Source organism: Piliocolobus tephrosceles, chromosome 6 (assembly GCF_002776525.5).
Source record: "Piliocolobus tephrosceles isolate RC106 chromosome 6, ASM277652v3, whole genome shotgun sequence".
NCBI lineage: Eukaryota > Metazoa > Chordata > Mammalia > Primates > Cercopithecidae > Piliocolobus > Piliocolobus tephrosceles.
Window position 1 is genome coordinate 70,666,351 of NC_045439.1, and position 25,456 is coordinate 70,691,806.

A 25,456-nucleotide genomic window follows, 5' to 3' on the forward strand; every position below is an offset into this window, starting at 1 on the left:
TGGGTAATTTAAAAACAACAGAAATTTATTTCTCACAGTTCTGGAGGCTTGGAAGTCCAAGGTCGAGACGCTAGTACCTGGTGAGGGACTTGTGGGGAGGAACACTGTGTCCTCACATGTAAGAAGAGCAAGACTGCAAGCTAGCCAAATGTTTCATGAAGCCTCTTTTATAAGATCCTTAATCTCATTAAGGAAAGAGGATCCCTCATGACCTAATCACATCTTAAAGGCTGCACCTCTTAATACTACCACGTTGGCAACACCGGAATTTTGGATGGCACATATGCAAACCCTAGCAGAAGGTCATTAAGGTTAAAAGAAGTCATAAGGGTGGGGCTCTAATCTGTTAGGACTCTGGCTTATATAGAAAAAGATCTCTCTCTCTTTGCTATGCGAAGACATATCAAGGTGTCTCTGCAAGCCAGTAAGAGTGCCCTCACCAGCAAATAAATCCTGCGAGGCTTTGATATTGGACGTTGCAGCCTCCAAAACTGTAAGAAAACCAATTTTCATTGTGTAAGCCACCCAGTCTGTGGTATTTTGTTATGGCAGACAGAACTGACTAGCACAGGAGCTTGGTGAAGGAGTGGGGTGGCAGGAATTGGGAGATGTTCATGCCATTCATCTAGATCAAGAACACGGGACAAGAAGCAAATTGGGACAGTGTAAGTTCAGATTTGGATATGTTAAGTTTGGCAGAAATTCACAGAAGGAGGTAAACAACTGAAAGTACAGATTGGAAGCTCTGAACAGAGGTTGGCTAGAGGTATGGATTTAGGAGCCATCAAAAACAAGTGGCAGCTGAAGCCACGGGGATGGGTATACAGTGCAGGATGGGAGTTCAACCCTGGTCTCTGAGAAGAAATGTCCAGAGATGGACGAAGAGAACCATGATAGAGTGGTGACTCTGCAGCCAATGAGAGAATTTCAGAAAGGGGTGGTTAACATTGTCAAATGCCTCAGAGCACTGGGCACATTTCTAGGAACATGTCTAAGTATTTTGAAATGGCCCTTAAAATCAAGGAGCTGGCCGGGCACGATGGTTCATGCCTGTAATCTCAGCACTTTGGGAGACCGAGCAGGGAGGATTGCTTGAGCCTAGGAGTTTGAGGTGGCAGTGAGCTATGATTACACCACTATACTCTGGCCTGGGCAACACAGAGAGACCCTGTCTTGGGGGGAAAAACCAAAACAACAAAAAAACAGAAAATAAGGAGCTTACGGTCTACCTAAAAAGAATACAAACACATGGCAATTAGGAAATCATTCAATTGGGATGAATTGCTTACTAATGTAACAGAAAATTGTAACAGAGATTCATCCATTTATTCTGCACACATATATTGAGCTCCCACTATGTGTCAGACATTTAGTTGTCAGAAGAGGCAATTGGGTTTTTTAAGAGAAGGGTATGACTTAGTTGTGGGGCTGGAAAGAATGATTTCCTGGCTAAGTGTAAAAGAACAAAAGCAGAGTAACATGGGCATATTGGCTGGGATGGGTTTGGGAGGGTGGAGAGGATCTGGTTTTGACCAGAGTCCAAAGAAGGGGGAATAATTTGGGGGAAAGCCTGCCTGAGTGAATTGGTGCCATAGAATGGAGAGCTGGAAGGCACCCACCGAGTGTAGCTAGTCCCAGAAGTTTTCTTACTCCAATATTTTCTAGGGGTTATACTCCTACTGCTCCAACACAAGGCAGAAACTCCTTGTGTCAGGCTATCAAGCTAATAGGGCCACTGCTCCTCCAGAAAGGACATGCAGCAAGTACAAGCTACTCCATTGGTCACCAAATATGCCTCCAAATGCCCTCCGACATGGATAGGACATTCTCATAATGAGATTCCGAGGCAAAGCATAATTAAAAGAGGACTTTGGGCATAAGAGCAGCTTCCAAGCCCTGATCTACACTTGGGCTCTTTCAAATAGCAGGTGCAAGGAGACTGGATGATCCAAAGAGTCAGTCATAACTTATATTGGTTTTGGGTGGACCAATCGACTGCCTGACATATGGTCGGGTGGATAGCTAGAATGAGCGAATGCGTGGAGGATGTACTACCAGTCTCTGACCACTACCAGTTTTCCCTAGACCTGGACCTAGTAGCAAAGCTTCCCCGAGACCGCTCTAAGGCTGCAGTTCTCCAGACGGCCGCCGGAAGAGGGCGCTGCGGCTCGCCTCGGTCTGCAACTTTCAGCCCACAAGTCCTAGGCAGCGAGGGGGAATCCAACCTCCGTCAAGTCCCAGAAAACCTTGGGCCTCGGAGATTCCCCCTCCACCCTTCCCCCACCCCCACCCCACTGGCCTGGGATCGGTACTGCGGCCACCGGAAACTGCCTGGGACAAGTGTTGGGGGTGTGGGGGGGACGGGCTGGGGTGGGAGGTTGGAGAGGAGGAAAGGAGCGGGGAGGGAACCCCAGCGCTGCTGGCAAGCCCGCGGGAAACGCGAACACCCAAGGCCCAGGGGCTCACACTGTTGGGACTGAGATTTGTTGGGGAATGGGGGGCAGAAAGAGCTATAGGTTTCGACTACCTGAAGCTGAATGAGGCTGCACCGGTCCTGGGACGATAACAGCCGCGCCGCCACCAGGATACTTCCGGAATCTGTCCTTTAATTATCTGGAGCAGCTGCGAAACTTACCTTAGAGCCTCACGAGCCCTAGAGCGCCCCGTAGGGTGTCCCCGCCCCTTCCGACGGGGGCGTTTGGCGGATTCGCCGCGGAGGGCTGCAGCTCGGGCCTCGCAGCGTCGCCTGACGGTTTTAGGCCCGTGCTCCCACCTCCTATCTCCGTCTTGGTTTACTCGCAGTTCAAAGGGGGCTGCTGAGCTCCCGCTGCTCTCTGCTTTGTAACCCGCTCCCCAGATTCCCTCCTACCCCAGGCCTCTTCCCGCCAGAGGGCGCCCCTGGAGTCGGTGAAGGTGGTAGGGGTTCTAAATACAAAAATTCGAGACGAGTTGAATCTTGGCTTGAACTGCGTGACAGGAAAATAGGCAAGTTTGGAGACCACAGGTGTTAACTTCTAGTGGGGCTTGACCCGACAGAGGAGCAGATTCTTCAACACCAAAGGCCTAAGGGCCGGACTCTCTTCAGCTGACTCTGGCCCCCATAGATGCGCCCTCGCCTCGCATTCCCTCCACAGGGCACGCCTGTGAGGGAAACTGAAAAGCAGAAGCCGCGCTCGGATGTCTCGGCGCCCCGCTCCCAGCCTGCCCACAGGCCACGACTTGAGAAAAGCGTTCCCAAGAGGAAAGCCCCCTCAAAGACTCTAGACGGTCAAGTCGGGAGAGGGAGCAGTAGAGGGATCATTCCTTCCACTGCGTCTATGAAAGCCAACTGTCTGCCCGCCCCGGGCTCCAGCGATCCCTCCCGAGGCTTTCGGTTCTGGTGCCTGAGAAAGCAGCGCAGAGGGGGCACTGCGAGACCCCTCCAGAGAGAAATCATCCCCCGGAGGCATTCCTCAGATTTTGGGGTTGCGGAGCAGCGACTCCCAGCGCCCATTTGCACTCCTGCCTTCCGCTCCCTGCGCCTGGTTGCCTCGATGGCACTCGCAAGCCCAGCTCAGCCCGGCCTAGAAGCCTGTGCCTAGCTATGGGAGACCCGCGGTAGCCACTGAGAGGCCCAAGTGCTTCTTGTCGAAGGTGGGAGGCCTAGATTCAGTTTCTATAAATCCAAAATACAGAATCAGAAGGAATAACTCCTTCTGTTAGCGACTTTTGTGATCTACGAACTCAGGCACATGATCTTATCCTGAATTGTTTGGATCCCTAGCACAAACCAGGCCAGTACACAGGGCATTTTGTGACCATTTTTTACACTCAGGAAACAGGTGCTAGGAGGCTGTGTTTCCTTAGCATTTGTCGAGGCACTGGGTGGGGGTGGGGAGTTCAAAGATAAAAATGGGGCTCACTCTCAAGGAGGGAAGCCAGAAAACACACACTGGTTTACTCTGGCTGTGATGGGTGTGACTCCAGGGTGCGGCAGGAGCCCACAAGGGCGGTACTGCACAGCTGGAAAGAGGCAAAGCCAGGGTTCAAACCTAGGACTGACTTCTACTCAAGGGCTCCTCTCACGACCTTGGAACGCTGGGAGATCAAGAAATGATGCAAACACACACACATAAACCACCACTACAACCCTCTCTATCTCACTGGATCCTGCGGTAACCTCGGTCAGAAAGTAACTACATATTATTTGGGTGATTTATTGTGAATGTGTAAGCTCCGTGTGAGTAGGAGCTGCATCTAGATTAAGGCTGAATTTTCAGGCCTAGCATAGTCCCTGGCACAGAGCCCTAGCTGAATAAATACTGTTGAGTGAATCAAAAATTGTGATAAAACTTGAAGCAAAATAACACTACCAAGAGGCAGAGTCGCTCAGCGCCCCAAAGAGGAGTGGAGGACCACAAAGGGAGTAAGAAAAAGCAGTTGTGGAGTGGGGCGGTGAGACAGGTGGTTCCTCCTCACAGTTCCACCAGGTCCAAGCTACAGACCCCAAATTAGCCTTCTGTATGAGCCCTCTGTTCTTGTCTAGCAAAGTGACAGTGGAGGGAGAGAAGGGAATTTCCCTGTGGCCACGCTGGTGTAAGCAAAGGCTGATGGCTATTCCGCGCATCTAGGGCCGATCGTGGGCCTGTGCCCCCTCGGATTCCCGGCCGAGCCGCAGCCAGCGAAGCAGAGCGTGGTCGGAATTGAGGCAGCGACCGTGTGAGGCCACGCCAGGGAAAGCTCCGCAAGGGGCCAGTGTTGGGCCCTGCCCTGACCGCTCCCCACTGTGCCCACCCAGGAGCAAGTTAGTTGCGGGATAAAGGAAGACGCGCAGACTTCCCGAAGTGGAATCGGGGTTATTCGTATTCATGGAAAAAAAAAAAATCACTGGTTTAGTCGGGGTCTGCCCTATTTAACATGATAAATTCCGTCTGCCCAGGAGGCGGCGGAAAGAAAGGACGCTCTTCTGTCAAAAGGAGGTGTTTGGGGCCATGGGAGGGACTCTAGAGGTCTTTGCTTGGATAAGGCCGGAGATACAGATATCCTTCTCTTTCCCAAAGGTGCCTTAGTCTCCGGGCTTATTTCTGGCAGTGCAGCGGTACTGGGGAAGAAGGCAGAGCTGCGTGTTGAGAAGGTTAGGGTAGGAGAGGTACTGAAGCCTGGGCGGCAGGGCGCTGCAAAGGCCCAGGCGAGGTGGAGACGAGAGCTTGCTGGTGCGCGCCAGAAGCACCCCTGCAGGCAGAGGTTGAAGCGCCGTTCCAGTTGGTTCCAGAGTGAAGCGGGAGTCTTTGCCCGCCCCAGCCACTTCGAGCTCCGCTCCAGTTCAGTTCCCAGATTCGCCACCTGCTGCGCCGTTCTTGGGGAGGGGGTTTCTTGTCCAGAACGGGGAGGGGGGTTTCCTCGAGAACTGCAGGCCCGGTTGCCCTGGGACTCTCAGAGCCGGAGGCCAGGGAGCTGCCAGCCACGTGCGCCTGTGGCCTGCTGAGAGGTTGAAAAGCTGCCGAGGGACGAAGACCCAGGGACTGTGGAAGATTCACCCAAGTCTTCCTTTTACTCAGGTCTGGGGACCTAAAGAGGGAATGGGGATCGTCATGATAATAACTACCGCAATCTTCAGTGCTGGCACTGAGCTGAAAAACATTCAAAGCTTTCAAAGCACTTTGATGTGCTTCATCTTACTTGAATCTCACAAAAACCTTGTGAAGATTGATCTCCATTTCTAAATGGTGTTGAGACTGGGAGAGATGTACAACATTCTACACTTGGTGTTTCTTTTTTTTTTTTTTTTTTTTTGAGACGGAGTCTCGCTCTATCGCCCAGGCTGGAGTGCAGTGGCCGGAACACTTGGTGTTTCTTAAACTTACCAACAACTATGAAATAATGGCGAGTCAGAGAAAGAAGCTGGGTGACAGGGAAACCCATCCCGCCTTCGCAATCAGACCCCATTCGGGACGCAGGCCCGGCCAGGTCGCGCCTGCAGACAAGGTCTGTATTCAGCGTTGCCAGTTCTCCTCTGTGGTTCGCTTAAGCCCGGCGTCGCCTCCCCTCCTTGCTTAGCCACCACAGTAATCAATGCTCAGTTCGTCCGGTCCTGAGAGCGCCCCCCAGAGAAGCCCCTGGGAAGGAAGGGCAAGGAGCCGGGCTTCGCGCTGGTCTTTCGCAACACAAGCGGTGAGCGCGTCTCCCTGCGCAAACGTAGAGTGGCCTCTCCAGCACTGCCGTGGGGACCGCACAAAAACACGGGCGCAGGTGGGAGGGTGGAGGGTGCCCTGAGCTTTCTTTCGCCTAGTAAAGAAGGTAGGCTGTGAGAAAAGCCAATGTTAGTATAGACGTTGGCTTTGTATTGAGGGAGTAAGAGCACTCTTCAAGGAGAGGGCTGAAATCTTTAAAAACAAATAAAACTTTCTCTACTATAATTGCTATTAATAATTTTACAAAGGGAGCCTGGATGAATTAAGTAGCTCAAAACTGCCTCTTCATCATCATCAGGAGCTCCCTCTCTACAAGGGGGGAAAGAAAATGTGAAAACAAAAACTAAATTCGAGAAGCTCCCTGACCAGCGCGGTTGTCTTGGAGGTACCCGCTGGGCCCGGCCGAGGAGCGCTCTGCCCTCCTAGCCCCCGGCGCGCAGAGGAGGCTAAAACAACCAAAGAGAAAGCAAAACAAAAACAATAATAAAAACGTTTAAAATCCACGGACAAAAACCGGAGTCGGTCTCAAAATCCGCGCCGTTCAGGGCTCCACTCGGTAGTCGACTCGGCTGCAGGCCCCGGCCTGCTCCGAGCAACGCGGGGGACACCCCCGACTCCGCTGGGGATCGCAGCCCACAGCTCCCCCTCGCTAGGCGCCCAAGGACCCTCAAGGCGCGGGGCCCACACTTGAAGCCTGGGAACGCGCAGACAGGAAACCCACTTCCTCCTAAGCAGTTTCTTGCTCGTCGGATGAGAGGCGCCCAATTGAAGCAGAATGATCCTCATCTACTAATATCCAGCTTGCCCACAAAGCGACTGGCCATTTACGCCACCACTTTAAACAAAGATATTTGGTTATTCCCGGGAAGCAAGTGCACTTTTGCATGGCTGAGCTGCGGGCGGAGGCGAGCCTCAGCCCAGCCTCCCGCCTGCTGAGCTTCCCGCACCTCAGCATTCGCCCCCTCCTGGCCAGCGCTCCCGCCGCCGGGGTTCAGGCTCAGTTCCGCCCGGCAACAGACTGGCGGGCACTCACTCCGCTCCCTGCCCGCGCCCTTCCTGAAGCATCAGAGGGGAAAACAGCGTGGCTCTGGGGTCGGGTGCTGGGATTGTGATGTCCTCGGAAAGTCAGCTTCAGCCCCAGAACCTTGCGTGTCTGGGAGATGGGCGAGGGTCAGGGACACCAGGTTTGTTCGAGGTGGGGCAACTTCAGTGACGGACCCTCCCGTGAGACCCCTTCCCATCCTCCCAGCTCGGGGGGCCAGTGCAGTGTTTGCTCTGCCGGGGGTGGGGGTGGGGAAAGACCTGGGGGGAGGCGTGTTGGCGGGGGTGGCCCACTGAAAAACCACTGAGCTGCGGGGGCGGGTGGTGGCTCGGGGATCCGGGACAGCCTCCGGGAGGCAGTCGATCCCCTACTCAGCGCCCCCTCCGCCCGCTCGGATTCTCTCGGGTAGGGGGAAAGGGGGCGGGGAGCAGAGGTGTCCCTCTGACGGCGGCAGAAGAGAGGCAGACAGACTGACAGACACGTAGACCAACAGTGCGGCCCCAGGGTTCGTCCCCAGACTCCCTCGCTCATTTGTTGGCGACTGGGGCTCAGCGCAGCGAAGCCCGATGTGGTCCGGAGGCAGTGGGAAGGCGCGGGGCTGGGAGGCCGCGGCGGGAGGGAGGAGCAGCCCCGGCAGGCTCAGGTGAAACCCCCACCCCGTCCCTCGGCCCCCTCCTCCTAAAGACCTGTTCATGTCCGGGGAACCCCGACCGAATTGGAAAGTGGTTCCACTTTGTAACTCCGCAAGTTGGTTGCAAAGCAGCATTCACCTTCCTTCCTCCCAACCATCTCTCCTCCTCGGTTACTCCTCCACCCCACCTCCTGCCCTCCCCGCTCTCGGTTCCCTCCTCCTTCCCCACCCCTCCACCTCCTCCCCGCGCTCCGCTGGTACCCCACAAAAAATGGGGGTGGGGGTGTCCAAGGGAGGGGGGAAATGCTTTGGTTCTCGTCTCTGCCTCTCTCTCTCTCTCTTTGAGACCTAAAAATCCTGACAAGTGAAACTTAAAGGTGTTTACCTTGTCATCAGCATGTAAGCTAATTATCTCGGGCAAGATGTAGGCTTCTATTGTCTTGTTGCTTTAGCGCTTACGCCCCGCCTCTGGTGGCTGCCTAAAACCTGGCGCCGGGCTAAAACAAACGCGAGGCAGCCCCCGAGCCTCCACTCAAGCCAATTAAGGAGGACTCGGTCCACTCCGTTACGTGTACATCCAACAAGATCGGCGTTAAGGTAACACCAGAATATTTGGCAAAGGGAGAAAAAAAAAAGCAGCTAGGCTTCGCCTTCCCCCTCTCCCTTTTTTTTCCTCCTCTTCCTTCCTCCTCCAGCCGCCGCCGAATCATGTCGATGAGTCCAAAGCACACGACTCCGTTCTCAGTGTCTGACATCTTGAGTCCCCTGGAGGAAAGCTACAAGAAAGTGGGCATGGAGGGCGGCGGCCTGGGGGCTCCGCTGGCGGCGTACAGGCAGGGCCAGGCGGCACCGCCGGCCGCGGCCATGCAGCAGCACGCCGTGGGGCACCACGGCGCCGTCACCGCCGCCTACCACATGACGGCGGCGGGGGTGCCCCAGCTCTCGCACTCCGCCGTGGGGGGCTACTGCAACGGCAACCTGGGCAACATGAGCGAGCTGCCGCCGTACCAGGACACCATGAGGAACAGCGCCTCTGGCCCGGGATGGTACGGCGCCAACCCAGACCCGCGCTTCCCCGCCAGTAAGTGAGGCCGCCCCACTGCGGGGCCGCGGGCTAAGCTCAGGAGATGAGGCTAGAGCCGTCCAGAAGGCGCGGCGCCGGCAGGCTGCGCGCTGGGCATCAGGGAGGGCGGCCCGGCAGCGGCGCCAGGGACTTGGGTGCGGGAGCTGGGGATGCTTCCCCCTGCTCGGCTGGGGATCCAAGAACAGGCATTTGGTAGCGCTGGGGTCCTGCGGTCAGATGCGGGTACTCGGCGTTTCCTAGGCGCGGTAGACTGGCAGTTCTGTTCCGTGCAGAAGACCTCGGGGAGCCGAGGGAAGCGACCCCGAGCTCAAGGAGCAGGGGCGAGCAGAGCGCGGAGAGGCTAGGCCCGGCCAGGAGGGAGGCTGCCCTGTTGCGAGGCACTCGAGCGCCTGTCCTGGCCCTCTCTCCAGCGGAGTCTGGGCAGGTGGGAGGACTCGCAATTCCAGAGGGGACTCTAAGGGGCAGAGCAGGTGCCCTCACTGAGGCCGACAGGAGAGAAGCCAAGAGGCAAAGCGTCTGAGGGCTCCAGCTTTTGGAAGTCAACACCCCCTTTCCTAACCTCTCCAAATTGGGGTCTACCGTCGGACCCCAGATCCCGGCCTGAGCCCAGTTCGCCGCCTGTGGCCAGCTAATCCCATTGCTCTGACCCGGGCTGGGCGTGAAAGGAGCAGATGCGGCCTTTCCCCCAATGCGTCTTTTGGTTCGAGAGAGGGAACTGATACTGAGGGAGGGCAGCCAGGGTTGAGGCTGTAAGCGCTCTAGTGCAGCCCTCGACGGCACGGCCTGGGTCAGGCGCTGGCAGTTCCCCGCGGATGGGCCTCTTGGGGCCCAGCGCTAGGCTGCCTGGGTCAGGAGGGCGCCGTCGGGTTGGGGCGGGCCGGGCGGGCCAATGGCGCGGAAAACAGGGGTGGCCTGGCTCGGCCTGGCCCCGGCCGACGCTGTGCGTTTGTCGCTTACAGTCTCCCGCTTCATGGGCCCGGCGAGCGGCATGAACATGAGCGGCATGGGCGGCCTGGGCTCGCTGGGGGACGTGAGCAAGAACATGGCCCCGCTGCCAAGCGCGCCGCGCAGGAAGCGCCGAGTGCTCTTCTCGCAGGCGCAGGTGTACGAGCTGGAGCGACGCTTCAAGCAACAGAAGTACCTGTCGGCGCCGGAGCGCGAGCACCTGGCCAGCATGATCCACCTGACCCCCACCCAGGTCAAGATCTGGTTCCAGAACCACCGCTACAAAATGAAGCGCCAGGCTAAGGACAAGGCGGCGCAGCAGCAACTGCAGCAGGACAGCGGCGGCGGCGGGGGCGGCGGGGGCGCCGGGTGCCCGCAGCAGCAACAGGCTCAGCAGCAGTCGCCGCGACGTGTGGCGGTGCCGGTCCTGGTGAAAGACGGCAAACCGTGCCAGGCGGGTGCCCCCGCGCCGGGCGCCGCCAGCCTACAAGGCCACGCGCAGCAGCAGGCGCAGCAGCAGGCGCAGGCAGCGCAGGCGGCGGCAGCGGCCATCTCCGTGGGCAGCGGTGGCGCTGGCCTTGGCGCACACCCGGGCCACCAGCCAGGCAGCGCAGGCCAGTCTCCGGACCTGGCGCACCACGCCGCCAGCCCCGCGGCGCTGCAGGGCCAGGTATCCAGCCTGTCCCACCTGAACTCCTCGGGCTCGGACTACGGCACCATGTCCTGCTCCACCTTGCTATATGGTCGGACCTGGTGAGAGGACGCCGGGCCGGCCCTAGCCCAGCGCTCTGCCTCACCACTTCCCTCCTGCCCGCCACACAGACCACCATCCACCGCTGCTCCACGCGCTTCGACTTTTCTTAAGAACCTGGCCGCGTTTAGACCAAGGAACAAAAAAACCACAAAGGCCAAACTGCTGGACGTCTTTCTTTCTTTTTTTTTCTCCCTAAAATTTGTGGGGTTTTTTTTTTTTTTTTTAAAGAAAATAAAAACAACCAAGCGCATCCAATCTCTTAAGGAATCTTTAAGCAGAGAAGGGCATAAAACAGCTTTGGGGTTGTCTTTTTTGGCGATTCAAATGGGTTTCCCACGCTAGGGCGGGGCACAGATTGGAGAGGGCTCTGTGACATGGCTCTGGACTCTAAAGACCAAACTTCACTCTGGGCACACTCTGCCAGCAAAGTGGACTCGCTTGTAAATACCAGGATTTTTTTCTTTTTTTTTGAAGGGAGGACAGGAGCTGGGGAGAGGAAAGAGTCTTCGACATAACCCACTTGTCACTGACACAAAGGAAGTGCCCCCTCCCCGGCACCCTCTGGCCGCCTAGGCTCAGCGGCGACCGCCCTCCGCGAAAATTGTTTATGTTTGATGTGAACTTGTAGCTGTAAAACGCTGTCAAAAGTTGGACTAAATGCCTAGTTTTTAGTAATCTGTACATTTTGTTGTAAAAAGAAAAACCACTCCCAGTCCCCAGCCCTTCACATTTTTTTATGGGCATTTACAAATCTGTGTATATTATTTGGCAGTTTGGTATTTGCGGCGTCAGTCTTTTTCTGTTGTAACTTATGTAGATATTTGGCTTAAATATAGTTCCTAAGAAGCTTCTAATAAATTATACAAATTAAAAAGATTCTTTTTCTGATTAAAACCCTCCTTTTTGTTTGGTTTTGATTTGGCTTTATATGGCTTTAAGGGCGGGGGCTTGGGAGGATCTTGTCTCTGGTCTGATGAGATTCAAATTGTTTGGGTTTGAGCTCAAAGGATTCTGAACCGGTTAAGGAGGTAAGGAGGCCAGGCCGAGAGTCCTTGCCCCACAGGAAGAGGGAGTTTTGTTCTTCCTTAGAAATTGTGTGGAACCAAACCTGGAGCAGTCCTGAGACTGCAGTGGAGGACCGAAATACCAAACTACTTCCACCAAAAGGGAGAGAGAGAGAGAAAGAGAAAGAGACCAAAGAATTCATTTTCTGAGTCAGGCTTCTGTTGATAGGAGTTTCAGAAGTATCTACTGTGGTCTCACAAACCTGAGCCAAAGTTTTAAAACAGTGAGAGAGGACACTCATTTTAAATAACTCTGAGTGAGTTATGGTTTTTAGCGAATGGATCGCCTCTGTAGATTTGAACATCAAATCTTTATTTCTAATCCGTGGCTGAGCTCCTTCACAGAATTCCGTGGGAGGCTGTTTTCAAAAGTGAAGAAGTCATTCTGGGGTCTTATTTCTGCCCTAAAACAGGGATCCCTCTCGGGGACCAGCAGCAGACACCCACAGCCCCTGCTGCTTTTGGCTCCTTTGGCCTCCAGTGGAGTAACACTGGGTGACAGGCCTGAGGACGTCCCAGGAAGGATTTTGTGAGCTGAGATTTCACTCTTTGTTGTACCGGTTTTTCTCTCTGGGATCCTAAATTTTTGTAGTAATGAATCTTTCTCCTGTTTGCAGTTCGTCACCTCCCAGCCACTACCTCCCATGCCAAGCAAAAAAAAAAAAAAAAAAAAAAAAAAAAACCATTTTTGATTCCTTCTTCCAACCTCTAATTTCCTGGTTTCCTCAGTGCTTAGCGTTTGTGTTGGGAGACCCATCAGGGATGAGAGGGAGGGGAGAAGGAATGGTTTTGAACATAGAAAAACTGTAGTCCCTGGATGGGCTGTAGCCCCTTCCGGGTCACCCTTGCCAAATCTACGGAGGAAAGGCAGCTGAGCGAGCTGCGGACAGATGCCCCTCCCAGCACTTTCCTCTAGGCCTGGAAGTATTGGATTATGGGCACTTGATTCTTATTTGGCATGTACTCACTTCTCGCCTAGATTTTCAACTTTCTTTTTCTTCCTCTCTTTCCCTCTTTCATTTCATTATGTCTGCATCTCTTCCCAATCCCTCCTCCCGCTCCCCCACCAACAGCTTGTGAGGAAAGCAGACTGGCCGGAGTCCTTGCTGCGGTCCCAGTAGTGCTCTTTGTTGACTTCCTGGAGGCTCCTCTGGGGTGGTGCCTTAAGACTGGGGGCTAGGCCGGGCTTTCTCCCTCAGAAACCTGGGCCTCACTGCTGAGATACAGTTTCCAATATCCAGAGGGACTCGACCCAAGAGGATGGTTGGGTCTAGTGAGTGTGCTGGTTGAAAGGCGGGGAAGGGTGATTTTAGCAGGTCTCACATTTTGGAAAACAAACAAAAACCCGTAAAGTTTGACCACTTGCGTTGGAATGGTCAGCTGTGGTTCCGGGACCAGGAGTGTAGGTGGCTAAGGCACCCAGCTCAGGCCGGCCGGGCAGGGGACGTGGATACTGCAGCTGCTGTTTGGCTCTAGGTCCGGATCCCACGGAATTGGAGCTTCGCTAAATGTGCCCCAGCTTAGCCCAAGCCCGGGCGGGGACCTGGCTGGCAGTGCCCGGCTGTGGTCCAGGCGGCTGCCCCGCACCGCATTCTAGCCGGGAGCAAGCCTTTGGGAGTCACAATTTTAGTAGGCTGTGGTACCTTCGGCCTTATCATCTTTGCACTGGATGGAGTTTCCAACAAATACATTCTTCTCCTCGACGTCTAGAGTCGGCATAGTTTGAAGTCTGTTTACTTGTCCCGGGGAAAGGTGAACTCAGTTGGGTTTGGGGACCGAGACAAACAGGACCTCAGTCTCTTTCCCCCCATCAATCACGCTAGCTCCATCCGCTCCCGCTCCCGGCTAGGGGACTTGTCGCAGCTGCAGGAAGAGACCTAGAACGCAATCTGAAGCTTTTCATTAGGGAAATAGGTGGCGCTGGGAGCATTGCAAGAGGGTTCCGCAACCTGGGGACACCCTCCGCCCCTACAGCACCGTCGGCTTCTGGAAAGCCGACCGTCCTCCTTTCCGGGAATCTCCTGCATCAACTCCTGCCCAATTTCTAGCCTCCCCTCTCGGAGAAATCGGCATTCTGAGGATGCCCCTGCACTGAGGTGCTTGGAAGCTTCCGAGGTTTGGGAACAAGTACAGTTCACCCCGAGATCACTGCGAAGCTTTGCCTCCGCCAAAGTACCCTACCAATCCCTAGGCCCCAAAGGCTGCGAGGAGTGGGGGAGATTTTGCACACTGCACCCCCCCTTCCTCCTCTCCCCACCCCCACTTCGCCATGTAAACACGAGGACTTTCTCGAGAGCCTTGGAGAGCCGCTCTAGTGGCTTCGGGCCCTGAAACCCCAGACTGGGCTTGTTTGATGTTTAGCATCCCAAAGCGGCTCCCCACCCTGGCCCCAGCCTGGGAACTGGGAGCTGTGGGCAGGAGAGGAAGGAAAGCAGCTCTCTCAGCTAGCAAGGGGGTCAGGGACTGGGCCAAGCTCAGAAGAGGGGAGAAGAGCGAGACAGATATGCTCTGAGTAGGGGAGACAGGGATCCCGGGCTGTTGCGGCTACCAACAAGGGCACACACTGCGGTCCTCAAGGCCAGGAGGCGGATGGGGGCAGGGAATGCCTCAGCCAACAGGGCAGGGGCTCGGCCCTGCTGCTGGCCCGGTGGGAAGTAGCCTGGGGCCCAGCGAATGAAATCCGAGTCAGGCCCGGGCAGTCTCCGCTAGAAACGCTCTGGGCGCGCACTCCTGGAGACGCGGATGCCCCGGGCGCTCCAGACCTGTGTCCTTGTAGGAGGCTTCTTCCCGAAGCTTAGAGTTTGGCCTTTCATAGGGAAAGACTAGCTCGGGAGCCTTCTAAGGAATTTTAAATCTTCCTGGGCCAGGGCTAGGGAGCGAGCGCTAGTGACAGTGTCTTGGTTTGGCATCCAACTCTCCAATTTTGAGGCCGCAGAGAAGAATTCTCAGACTTTAGAGGCCGCACAGCCTTCAGCGCGCTCACCGCGTCCAGGCGTCAGTGAGGGGCTATCTCGAGGCGCGAGTGCACAAAAGGTAGCGCGAATCTCTTCTCAGGCGATCCAGATAAGAGGAAATGAGAGCGGGGTTTTCTGACTTCCAACTCATTAGGGACCAGGTAAGGTCAATGCTTTCTCTATTATGTCTTTATCTTAAAAGCGGGTCAATTTAAGATAAGGGAAAAAAAATCCAGGATCTGTGTGAACCGTGCTGATAAAGACTGACCCCTTTTCTGAACTAAAAGCAAGCCAGGCAGAGATTCATTTTCTATAAACAAGAGAGTTGTTAGAAGCTGCCTTGAATTCTGATCGTATGTCTCCAGACATCGCTCTCCCTTCCCTGCTCCCCACCCCCCAATTATTAGCGCGAGGAAGCGGAGTAGACGATTTTATTTGTGGAGAGGTAGGAAGCCTATTGGGAGATGAGAATCTGAGATGATATGGTTCTTAGGCACGGGCTACTGGCCTGTTTAGTTCAACTAGGACTTTCTTTTCGAATGGAAGGAAAGTGACAGACACGGGTTTTGGGAGGGAGGAGGCTGAATGTTTTCTCTGCTGTTAGATCCTGGTTAGGAGACGCTGGACACCACGTTCCTCTGGCTCTCCCTGCCTTCCTGGCTGGCGCGTTCCTCCTCGTGCAGTTGTGTTTCTGAGACTTCAGGCCACCCTCTGTGGGGTCCAATTTAGTAGCTTACCTCAACTCGGAGCACAGGAAAGTTTTCTGGTGCCCCTTCGGCCAGTTGCTTCTAGAAGGAGTCATTTTCAGTCACCCTCTCTGGAAAGTTTGTCCACCCAAGCTGAGGGAATTGGATATGGATGGGAGTAGATGAAAGTAAGTTTTACTGAAGGGGGTCTGCATGTGCCCTTATCCTCACCTCATGTAGTTGTGTTTCTGAACTTTCTTTAATGAATCTCAAAGGAATGGAGAAAGAGCAGGCTCAGCAACTTGGCAGCACAGCTCTTGCCTCAGCTGAAGCCATAGCTGAAGTGGCTGGCTGCATTTCTCTCTGATAGTGACCTAATGCCCAACTTGGTGGGCATCGAGGCATGATCCTGGGTTCCTGTGCCTCTCCTCGTTTGATAATGTTTCCCGTTTGACCTCTGCTACCTAAGCATTTATTACCCTTGTTATTATGAGTTGTAGCCAAGTTTTGGATAGGGTTAGATTTAAATCCATTTTGCTGTTTTGTCTATTTTTGTTATTTGTAGGACACTTCAACATAAATTGATCACAGTGCTCTGCCTGAAATATAAATAAAACATAACATAAATGTAGCAGGCAAAAGGACTTGTTAAAGAAAACTCTTGCCTCCCACATAAAATCCACATCTGATTCTGCTTACTCTGTAAGTGATTGCACACAGATTTCTATGTATTTATATGTATGTGTGTAAAGAGGTATATATACATATGTATCTATCTTATACACACGTATATATAAATATCGATCTATCTTACACGCATATATTTATTTTATAAGACATTCAAAAGGAAAAATTGTAATATAGAATTCTCAGAGATTTTACAGAACCCGTTAGATGCAAGAACATTGAATAAATTCACTACCTCAATTAAGGTGTCTCATTAGCTTCCCTGAAAAATTCAGATAGACCAAAACCCTTTAGTTTTACCCACTTTAAGTCAGAATATTTATTTATTGTCATGTGAAACTCTGGATAACTAATTATGTTTTAGGAAATATTGAAATTTTTTCCTAAAGAATTTGAACTTGGTGTCTGAGACACAGCTGTGGATAAGACTTCTTGAGGCATTCTATAACAAAAAAGATATTGTCCCTTGCTGAACTTATCCACCTATAAAAATCATGGGTATAAATACTACTGCCCTGGGACAACAACAGCAACAAACAAATGAAAACTGTTTCTGCTCCGCATTTGTTGCAAACGTCCTCTTGATTTCAGCCTTTAAGCCTTCACATAGTAGTGGAAATAAGAATGCAGATCTGAGTGTTGTCTGACAGCAAGGAAAAAGGCAAACTTTTTTTCCTCTGCCTTTTCCCCTCTATTTCACACATTTCTAGAGAATCCGGTCTTTGATTGTTAGACCTTGCTGTTAGTAACAGCAGGCTGTTGGTGGAGTGTTAAGTATTCTACTTCTAGAGTATTGGTGATTGCTGATCATTCATTTCTAAAAAATCAGAGATATCAGGCCATGAAGTATCTTTGGATATCCTTCCCCTTTCCCTGTGCTCTGGATCCAGTCTATGGAAAATGACCCACAACAGGTTGGCCTCTACCTTGCCTGCATTCTCCCTCCTAATGCTACTGCTCTAAAGGTCCAAAGCTCTAGGAAAACAAGACTTTATTTGGCTCGCGTGCTACTGATTTACCTGATCTCTCCAGCACACACGGGGCTGAGTGCGCGCGCGCAGAAGAAAACCTGGGAATTACCGTAATGACACGAAGAGGACCGGGAGTTAGTTCCTCCGAGCTGACTGCACGCTCTGCCATAAACCTGCAGACTCAGTCAGGGTCTAAGGAACTCGATATACCTATGTGTAAAGCGAACCTTCCAAAGTTATGGTCCCAACAGAGGCTTCCAGAGCATTAGGTCTCTAAAGAGACTTGCAGCGACAGACTTTTCTAGAGGAGACTCAACCCGCAGAGGATTAAATCTCTCTCTCTGCCTGGCCACTTGATGGTGCCTCAAAGTCTGCAAGACCTGGGTTGCAACTAAGGGCCTGGGGGGCTGTGCAGTGACAGCTTCTTCCTTCCCTTCTGATTCTACTTCAGAAAGAATTGCAACTCTCAAACCACTGTGGTGCACACAGCACACATTCCTACTGCAAGCCACAGCAAACAAAAGTTGTAGCTAGCTCATTACTACCCACTGACCCGGCAGTATTAACTGAAATGTTGATTACTGCTCCCTGGCAGTACTGTTCCCTGGGAGGACTCCTGAGCCTGAGCCTGGGTGTAGTCAACTTTGGAAGTGCTGCGTTGTATCATACCTACAACTCACACAATAGATAAAGCTCAGACATCTCTCTACACATCTACATAGTCCATTCACTTCATACTGAAATCAAACAGAAAAACTTTTTAGAAATATTTAACAAAAAGCCAACCCATTCATGGCCATCATGTAGCACTGGGTGGGGGTAAAGAGAAAGAGAAACCCTTTGAGATATATGGTAGCATGCAAACATGTTCACATTAACCTTCCTGTATTAACCATTTTCTATCAATTACAATGCCACATCAACACAATTAGTTGTTGAAAATTCTCAACATGGCTAAATACTTAGATTGCATTGGTGGTGCACCTGTGAAAGCTAGTTGGGGGTTGTGTATGTGGTTCTGCTCACTGGAAAGACAGAAGAGAGAAAGGGGGCTGGAAAGGAGACTGGGAGAAAAGAGAAACAACAGTTCCTGGTGAAAGTGTGTGGGCTTCTGAGGGAGGCTGCGGCAGCTGAGAAGTGCTGGTTATATATAGCTAGGTCAAAGTGATGGGGAGGTGGGGGTGATGGTGGATGACTGTTTATATACTGTGCCTGTGGTGTTTGGGGGGTGATCCTAGAGGGAAGGGCCTGGCAGACGGCTGGGAGGTGGTGTGTGTACCGTGTCTGAGCTTTGGGTCGGTAACACAATGGCAATGTAATTAGCTGGCTGAAACATGCTCAAATGGCAAAAAGTTGCAAAATAGATCGACCTCCCAGAGAAGAGACAGAGCTGGTTACAGAGGTCTGCAGCCATCATCCTTTTTTCAATACATTTTAAACAAGAGGATCTAGCGAGTGATTCTGATTCAATACACATAATCAGTTTGCAAGTCTTATTTCCATTTGAAAACAGGGCCATTTGCAATCATAAGAGCCGGACACGCTGAAAGATAGGGAGCGCATTCCGAGCAGATGATGGGTGACAGAATCTGTAGGCAAGCACTAAATATTTTCTTCCAGCTTCAGACCTTGGGCATCAGTCTTCGGTCCCGAAGTATTTTAAACGGAATATTCCTGTTGAATATATAATTTAATTGCTTAGAAAATGGAGACTCCATGGTTGGGAGGAAAAAACCGGCAAGAAAGGTGAACAGAGAAACCTTGTTGATTGTGCTTCTCCTCGGTACTGGTTAACAGTCATTTAATGAAGAGTCTACCCATTGGGTAGAACACTTGATGGAAAAATTGAATTGGTTTTTAAGGGAATGGCCGCCAGAAGGGGTTGCCGGGGTTAACATTCTCAGGCTGGAGCTGAGAATCCCTGGCTGGGTGTGGCCAGGACTGGCAGGGAGTCTGCGGGGCCTTCAGGGAAGCCCAGGGACAACTCTGCGACCTCCCAACTATGCCGCCAAAGACCTGGGGGCCCCTCGCGGCCCAGCTGTTCCAAATGGGTTGCCAAGTGTCTAAACTAGAAGTGTGGGCACTTGAAATCGCGAGCTGTCTTAGGGTCTCTCGCTGCGAAAGTTTGATTTCCAGGACCAAGAGAAGCAGCTGTCCCAGGCGCTTAGTTTCCAGCCTGGCAGCCTCATCCTCCCTGCATCCCCCACCTCTCAGTCTCCGCAGTCCCACTCCTTACCCCGCCCACCCGCGGCCTCTCTCCCGACACCCAGCCGGCAGCCTGGCTCTTGGCCCCCGCCCTCCCCGCGTCCCCGCGTCCCCACGTTCCCGCGTCCCCACGTCCCCGCGCCCCGCCCCGCCCCGCCCCGCCCCTGCCCAGGCTCTTCCTCCAGTTCCCGCGCTGGGAACAGCCTCGGCCGCGCGCCCCCTGCGGACGCGGCCCCCAATCCCTCCTGGAGATCACACCGGCAAGTCTGGTGTGCGGAAGAGTAGAAACTTCCCGGGAATTTAGATCCCAGAATATACAAATATTAGTTCACTAGGTCACGACGATGATGCAAACTCCAACTTGTAGGGATTTAAAAAAAAGATCTTAACGCACAATCTTTCTTTGTACAAATAAACGAAACCAAACAAAGCCAGCGAAGTACTGCTGTTTCCCTGGTGAATTTTCTTAAGGAAAAGAGATTCCGTCTCTGCCCAGATACCAACATCTAACGAATTTTCTAGGAGACTGAAACTCAAATTAATAATAGTATGTGCTTAATGCTAATTCCATTTTTATTTCAAAGGGGGGTAATTTATCAGCCTCTTCAAAGTGGTGCCTCGTAGGCAGGTGCTGTGTTTTTGGATATCCTTGTAAAGCATTTTTGCTTCTGGGAAGATCTCAGAAGAACCAATAGATAAGGTGTGTGTATGTCCGGGGATGGAGGTGGGATTCTTTACAGCTCATGGCCCTGCTTGTTCAATTTCATGCAAAACTCATTCTAAAAGCCCCAGGGTTCTCTTTAATAGGGGCCAAATGGCAAGAACCCCAAAGATCTAAATATTTCATTCTTCCTCCCTATACCTCCTTCACTGCGCCTTCCACCCCCAGCTATAAATTCTAGATTTTTTTTTTCTGTCTCTAGAACCCATCCTGTGGATAACTGAGAGTGACCCAGAGGCACTAATCTGCCCTGGGTTGAGGTGGGGGTGGCAGTGGAGGTAAGGCCTCCCACAAGCTCCCTGGTTCTGCAAACTGGGAGGACAGAACTCCTACAACTGGCAGGAGGTGAAGGGGATGCTGGGACCCACAGGACCTAGTCTGCTAGGGGAAAGGGAAACAGGCTCCCATGACTGAGGACACAGCCTCAGACCAGGCTTGGCTGGGTGGACAGGAATGTGGTGCCCAAAAGCAGCAGAGATCCAGGACCGGAAGTTGTAGTCATCTGACAGCCCCATAGAGATACATTGCCCACATGACTATTTCTAGAAGTGGTTGTGATTTGTGTTGATCCCTTCACACCCTCCCGGGCCCAGGATGCACAGGCGCTCGCTAACCCAAATCTTCAGGTGCAATCCCAGTCAGAAAGAAGAAACTTCAGCCTGCCCTCCCCAGGAAGACCCCTCCTGCCTCCCCAGTGTAGGTGTGTGAGACCCTCATTAGGACCCCAAGATCATGTGCAGAAGCATCAAACATCTTATTCTTGTATTTACAGCCTGGTGTGACTTTATTATCTACTTTTCATCTGTTTCTTCATCCTTCCCCATTTTCCATTTCTTTATTGCAATGCCTATGTTTTCTTTGCTTTCTTGTCCAATTCCAGTCTTGGCTGCAGTCCTACTTTATAGGCAATTCGGTATTGTTTATCCTAATGTCAGTACTAAAAGGAAAAGTAGAGAAAGTGGATGGGCTAAGTAATAAAGAATGAAAGTCAGTAAGGTCCATATGGGAGATCAGTTGGGGAGTAAGAAGACCAGAGAACAGTCAAGGTCAGCCTATCAGAGGACTAAGGAGAAAAATGATGGAAGCAAAGAGAAGCTGCAGCGTGGAGAAATTCAATTAATGTCAGTAGATGGGAAAGAATGAGTACAGCCGGGACCCAAGGCATATGCCTCCCCTGGAGGGGCATAGAGAGGGATAAGGAGGAAGCAGATGTGTGTACAGCAGTCTGTCTCTGAGCTGAGGGGCAGAACCTAGAAAAGCTGGCCTTCCCTTCTTCCAGGCTTTAAGAAGGGAAACTGTCCTGCCAGAGCAAATTAAAAGACTGTGGAGTCCAGGAGTCAGGACCGGGAGTTCGTCTGCAGAACCCCAGCCTGCTCCTCCACCCTGGACAGCTCCGGGTTCTGTACTCCGTGGAGGAACAGATTCAAGGGAACCTGGGGGCAGAGGGCAAGGCTAAGGGGAGAGGAAATAGCTTCTAGAAACTTCTGTGGAGACAGGCAAAACTCTTTTTCTGCACACGTGTCCCATTCCTCCTCCCTGTAGTTTGGTGAGGGCATTTTAGAAAAAGAGCCCCTTGGTTTTCCCCGACCTTGCGATTGGACAGCGCCCCCTTTATTCTCCGCGAGCGCGGCCTGGACAAAGGAGTCACTTGGAGGGAGCCCCAGCTGCCTGGGAACTCCGAGCGGAACCCACCCCGCTTCCCTAACCCGAATCGTTTCCCAGGATAGAAGGTGGATCCCGGCTCCCCGTGATCAGGCTAGGCCGCAGGTTCTGGCTGGGCTGCACCCCCCAGGTCCCCGCCCCCAGCCCCCACCCCCTGCCCCGCTGGCCGGGCTCCGCAGGGCTCTCGCAGTTTCGGAGCCCGGGGACCCTGGCGCAGGAGGAGGCTTGGGCTTGCCCGGTGGCTCAGTGTGGAGAGAAGGAGAGGGGAGTCCCCCGCCCCGCACCCTCCAGGCTGCTTGGGGACTTCGAGGGGCTTGGAACCCGGGTACTCCTTTTTATGAGGTTCAACACACTGTGAGATATTTTAGCTGCAACACAACTCTTTTAATACCCAGTATGACACCGACTGTGTGAGCGAGGCCCTTATTTGGTTGGTGAACGCCGGGGTGCACATCAAGACGCTTCCCTGCCTGGGAGGCACAGAACCCTCTCCATGGGCCCCGAGGCGGGCAACCCAGGTAGCTTAGAGGGACCGCGGCCCAGCACCGGCTAGTCTGGGTAGGAGGGCGGCCGCCCAGACTTCCTACGGTCGGCACCCTCTGCTCGGCCCCACTAGAGGCCACCAGCATTTGAGTCCCTTCCCGGCCGCGGCTCCGCCGTCAGGGCTTTCCCCGGAAAGGCCCAGGCGCCACCTCGCGAAGTCAGCTTGGCTGGCTCCTGAGCCCAGCTCTGTCACCCCAAAGCAAGGGGCGGCACCCGCGTCCTTCCTTGGCGACCTGCGCGCTACCCTCCCTCCCGGTTAATATTCTCCGATAATTTCCGAGGAAAAGATTTCCATTTTTTGGGCGAATTTGTTTCATCTCTCTTGAATTCAGAAACAGAGCCTTCAAAATCTTAATGTGTGTTTATTTTTTCTAGCATTCAAATGAATGCGAAGCCACGGATCGAATCCCGTCACTCTTTGGGGGTTAGCTTCTCCCGATATTTCACACGGAAAACAAAACTGGGTCCCTCTTATTTGTACTTGTCCTTAACCTTTGCAGCAACTGCTGTAGATGCGGCTCTGTCCATTCTCTAATAGATTTTACCAGGGGCTGGTGACAGAGAACTGATTTCTTTTCTATTAGGGTTTAGCACATCTTTGTTGAAGGCCTGTAGAATGACCAGGGATTAGATTTGCATCTCTTAGACGCCCTGTGTGGTCTTTGTGCGAAGCTTGTAACTGTTAAAAATGACTTGTTAGGAAGCGTGTGGGCTCTCATCGCTCTCCTTTTGACAGAATGATTGTGAAATTCAGATTGGCCCTGTAGGATTTAGCCCGCAGATTCCACCTGAACCCTAAGCAATTAGACCCTAATCTCACTGCAATCATATTTGAGTTAGGATTTGTTGCACTTTGTTTACTTCAATTAAAAGCAGTGGAATAATTTTTTTCCAGCTTTTAAAGTGAAATCTCCAGGCATAAAACCTTAGGACTTCTTAGAAATGCTTTTGGTAGTGATGGGGATTTCTTTTCCGTGTGGTTTCCTCCAAGTCCTCATGACCACCCCCTTCCTTCTCCCATTTAAGTGACTCCCTTTTTCCCTCTGTTGCTCGCCAAAGCATCTTCACAGGGGGCTGAATTCGCGGCGCTTGGGAAGAACCGCGTGGAGATGACGTCCAACTGGAGGGGCGCCCAAGCTCCGGCAGTCGCCCAGGTCCCCGATGGCGATCCTATGTCCCGCTGCCGCGCGGAGCTTTCCCGCCCCGGCCCGCTGGCTGACTGGCCCCCGCATGGGTTTGGGCGGTGGGTGCCAGTCGGAGGTCTTTCTTCCTGCGGCAGAGCAGGCGCTTCTAAGGCTCTGGCCGCCAGCCCCCCGATGTGGCGACTGAGGGGGCTGCGTGGTCAGCCTGACCTCAGCGTGTGTTCCGGTAGCCTCCCGCCCGCGCTCGCAGAGCTGCCCGCAGGGACCGGCTGCGGCCCTACTGCGCAGGGTCGGCTCCAGGGGAGGGGGCGAGCGCTCTTTTTGGCAGGGTCTTCCTCTGAGCCAGCACTGGCCCGGCGGCCGTCGCACCTCCGGAGAGCTTGAGACTTGACTTCTTCATCTCCTCGCTGGGCCCCAGAGGCCCAAAGCCCAGGATTCTGGGCGCAGCCTCCTGTCGGGCTGCACAGGGCCGGTCGCCCAGGTCGTCAGGATCTCTGTCGTTTAACCCCGATGCAGTTCTCAAAAGCTGCCTGCAATTACTATCAAGTCAGGTCACCTTAGTAGTATTTCTTGATCTGTGGCATCTATTTTCTACATTTGTTTAGGTGGTACGACTTTGTCACTTTTATTTACCCAGAACATCTCTTCATTTGGGAGACTTGACAATGACTTTGGGTTATCGTTTATTCCATTTTGATTTAGGACCACTTATTTGCTCGTAGTGAGTTTGATTCGATTCCCTAAATTACTGCTTCACCTTTCTCAGTTAATATTCATGAGCGAGCGAACTGCAGGATTTAACAAGAGAAACGGAGGACTTCAATGCCATTTATTGTTGAAGGGGGAAGAGGGAGACATCGCTTTTTAAACTACTCAATAAACTTTTAAATAACAGGTGCTTTCATGGTCACTTGACTCAAAGAAGATATTTTTTAAAAATTCTTTGTATTTAATTCCGTAAGAATAAAGTCAGCCTGCAACCTATCTCTATCTGTATTCCTGACTAAAAAATTTTGAGGAGGAAATACTTTGCTGAGACTAAGTACTATGTAAATGCGGAGCTATTGTAACTGATTTAAGCAGGGAGTCCTCTCTTCCAATACTTTCTGAGGTGCAGTCTGCTTAAAAACAGATCCACCTCTTTAGATCGTTCTTATAGCTAGTTACTCTTAACTTTATTAAGAATCTTTAAGAATTCAAGGGAATAAATGAGAGAGGTTCTGTCTTGAGATTGGATGGTGGGGAGGTGGGAAAGCAGTTTCAGAGAGGAAGGGGAGCAAGGCCATGGTGTAATAATCTCTTTGAGATCTACCAGGAGAAGTCTTGGTCTATTGATTGAGGATTCCTGCTTCAAACCAATCCTGTGTGCAGTTTAGTGCAGTTTTTCATTCGTGAATAGGAACTGTATCAAAACCCTAGTGTGACCATGACAATTGGGTAATCACACACAAGGCATCTTTGCTAATGGAGAGATTCTGTAAATATGTTTGTAGTGAATACACAGATAACAGTCACAGTGGAAGGGTCAGGTGCCACAAATCATAGATTACTCTGCCAAGGGTTGCCAGTCATCTGAGGAAGGACATTAACTGCCTTTGCATTCTCAGAATACTCTCCTCAGTTCGTGATTTCACTTACTTGACCCTACTTCTGTTATTAAAAAGCTGGCAGGCACAATTAAGGGCAAGCAGGTTGGCTACCTACCCTTCTGGCAGCTCTCCAATATTCCCATTTAGCTGCCAGGAGACATGGAGAGGAGTGAATCACTCATGAAATCCTGTGGGAGCATCTAAAAGGTATGAGGAAAACCAGTGGCAGCGGGCAGGTCCACCAGTTGGCCCCATCTCTAAGTCTGCTATCTCATATAATAAATCACTGGGGGAATTCACTCTGGGAAGGGCAAGGAGGGGAATGATAAGAGGTAACTTAGGTAAAGGAGCTCTCACTCAGTTTCCTTGGAAAGTAAGTTTAAGCCCATTACTTAATAGTTCCAGTTTTGAAAACTGTCACAAATAGAAGTAGGATTCTCATTACTAATAGGGAACAAAAATCAGGAAGAGTTTCCCTTATCAGACAGTAATAAGGGGAAAAAATCAAGAGCCTTCAATGAAATTTGGAGGACTATCACTTTTTTTCACAGAGCAAACTTCTGGCTTTTAACAATTACACTAATAGAGAAATTATTACTACATGGA

General features: G+C 52.2%; 2 protein-coding genes across 3 annotated transcripts in view; both read left to right on the forward strand.

The window, feature by feature from the left end:
• The first annotated feature begins 5,991 nt into the window (after window positions 1–5,991).
• On the forward strand, window positions 5,992–11,520 carry NKX2-1 (NK2 homeobox 1). The gene is made up of 4 exons (XM_023189656.1): window positions 5,992–7,354; window positions 7,622–7,855; window positions 8,539–8,924; window positions 9,887–11,520. The coding sequence occupies exons 2-4, from the start codon at window positions 7,779–7,781 to the stop codon at window positions 10,627–10,629; spliced, it is 1,206 nt and encodes a 401-aa protein (XP_023045424.1). The 5' UTR covers window positions 5,992–7,354; window positions 7,622–7,778; the 3' UTR covers window positions 10,630–11,520.
• A 2,522-nt stretch (window positions 11,521–14,042) lies between these two features.
• LOC111524475 (surfactant-associated protein 3) overlaps window positions 14,043–25,456 on the forward strand; it is a 40,383-nt gene continuing 28,969 nt past the window's right edge. The window contains exon 1 of one of the 2 annotated variants that reach the window (XM_023189660.2): window positions 14,043–14,805. In XM_023189660.2, the coding sequence (XP_023045428.2) occupies window positions 14,764–14,805 (42 nt within the window). In that variant the 5' untranslated portion in view covers window positions 14,043–14,763. The remainder of the gene's footprint in view (window positions 14,806–25,456) is intronic. The other variant, XM_023189661.2, reaches the window with a different exon arrangement.

Coding starts and splice junctions, on each gene's coding strand:
- NKX2-1 (XM_023189656.1), top strand. CDS start 7,779: ATGTGGTCCGGAGGCAGTGGGAAGGCGCGGGGCTGGGAGGCCGCGGCG. Junction 7,856..8,538: donor AGCAGCCCCGGCAGGCTCAG/GTGAAACCCCCA, acceptor TTCCTCCTCCAG/CCGCCGCCGAATCATGTCGA. Junction 8,925..9,886: donor AGACCCGCGCTTCCCCGCCA/GTAAGTGAGGCC, acceptor TGTCGCTTACAG/TCTCCCGCTTCATGGGCCCG.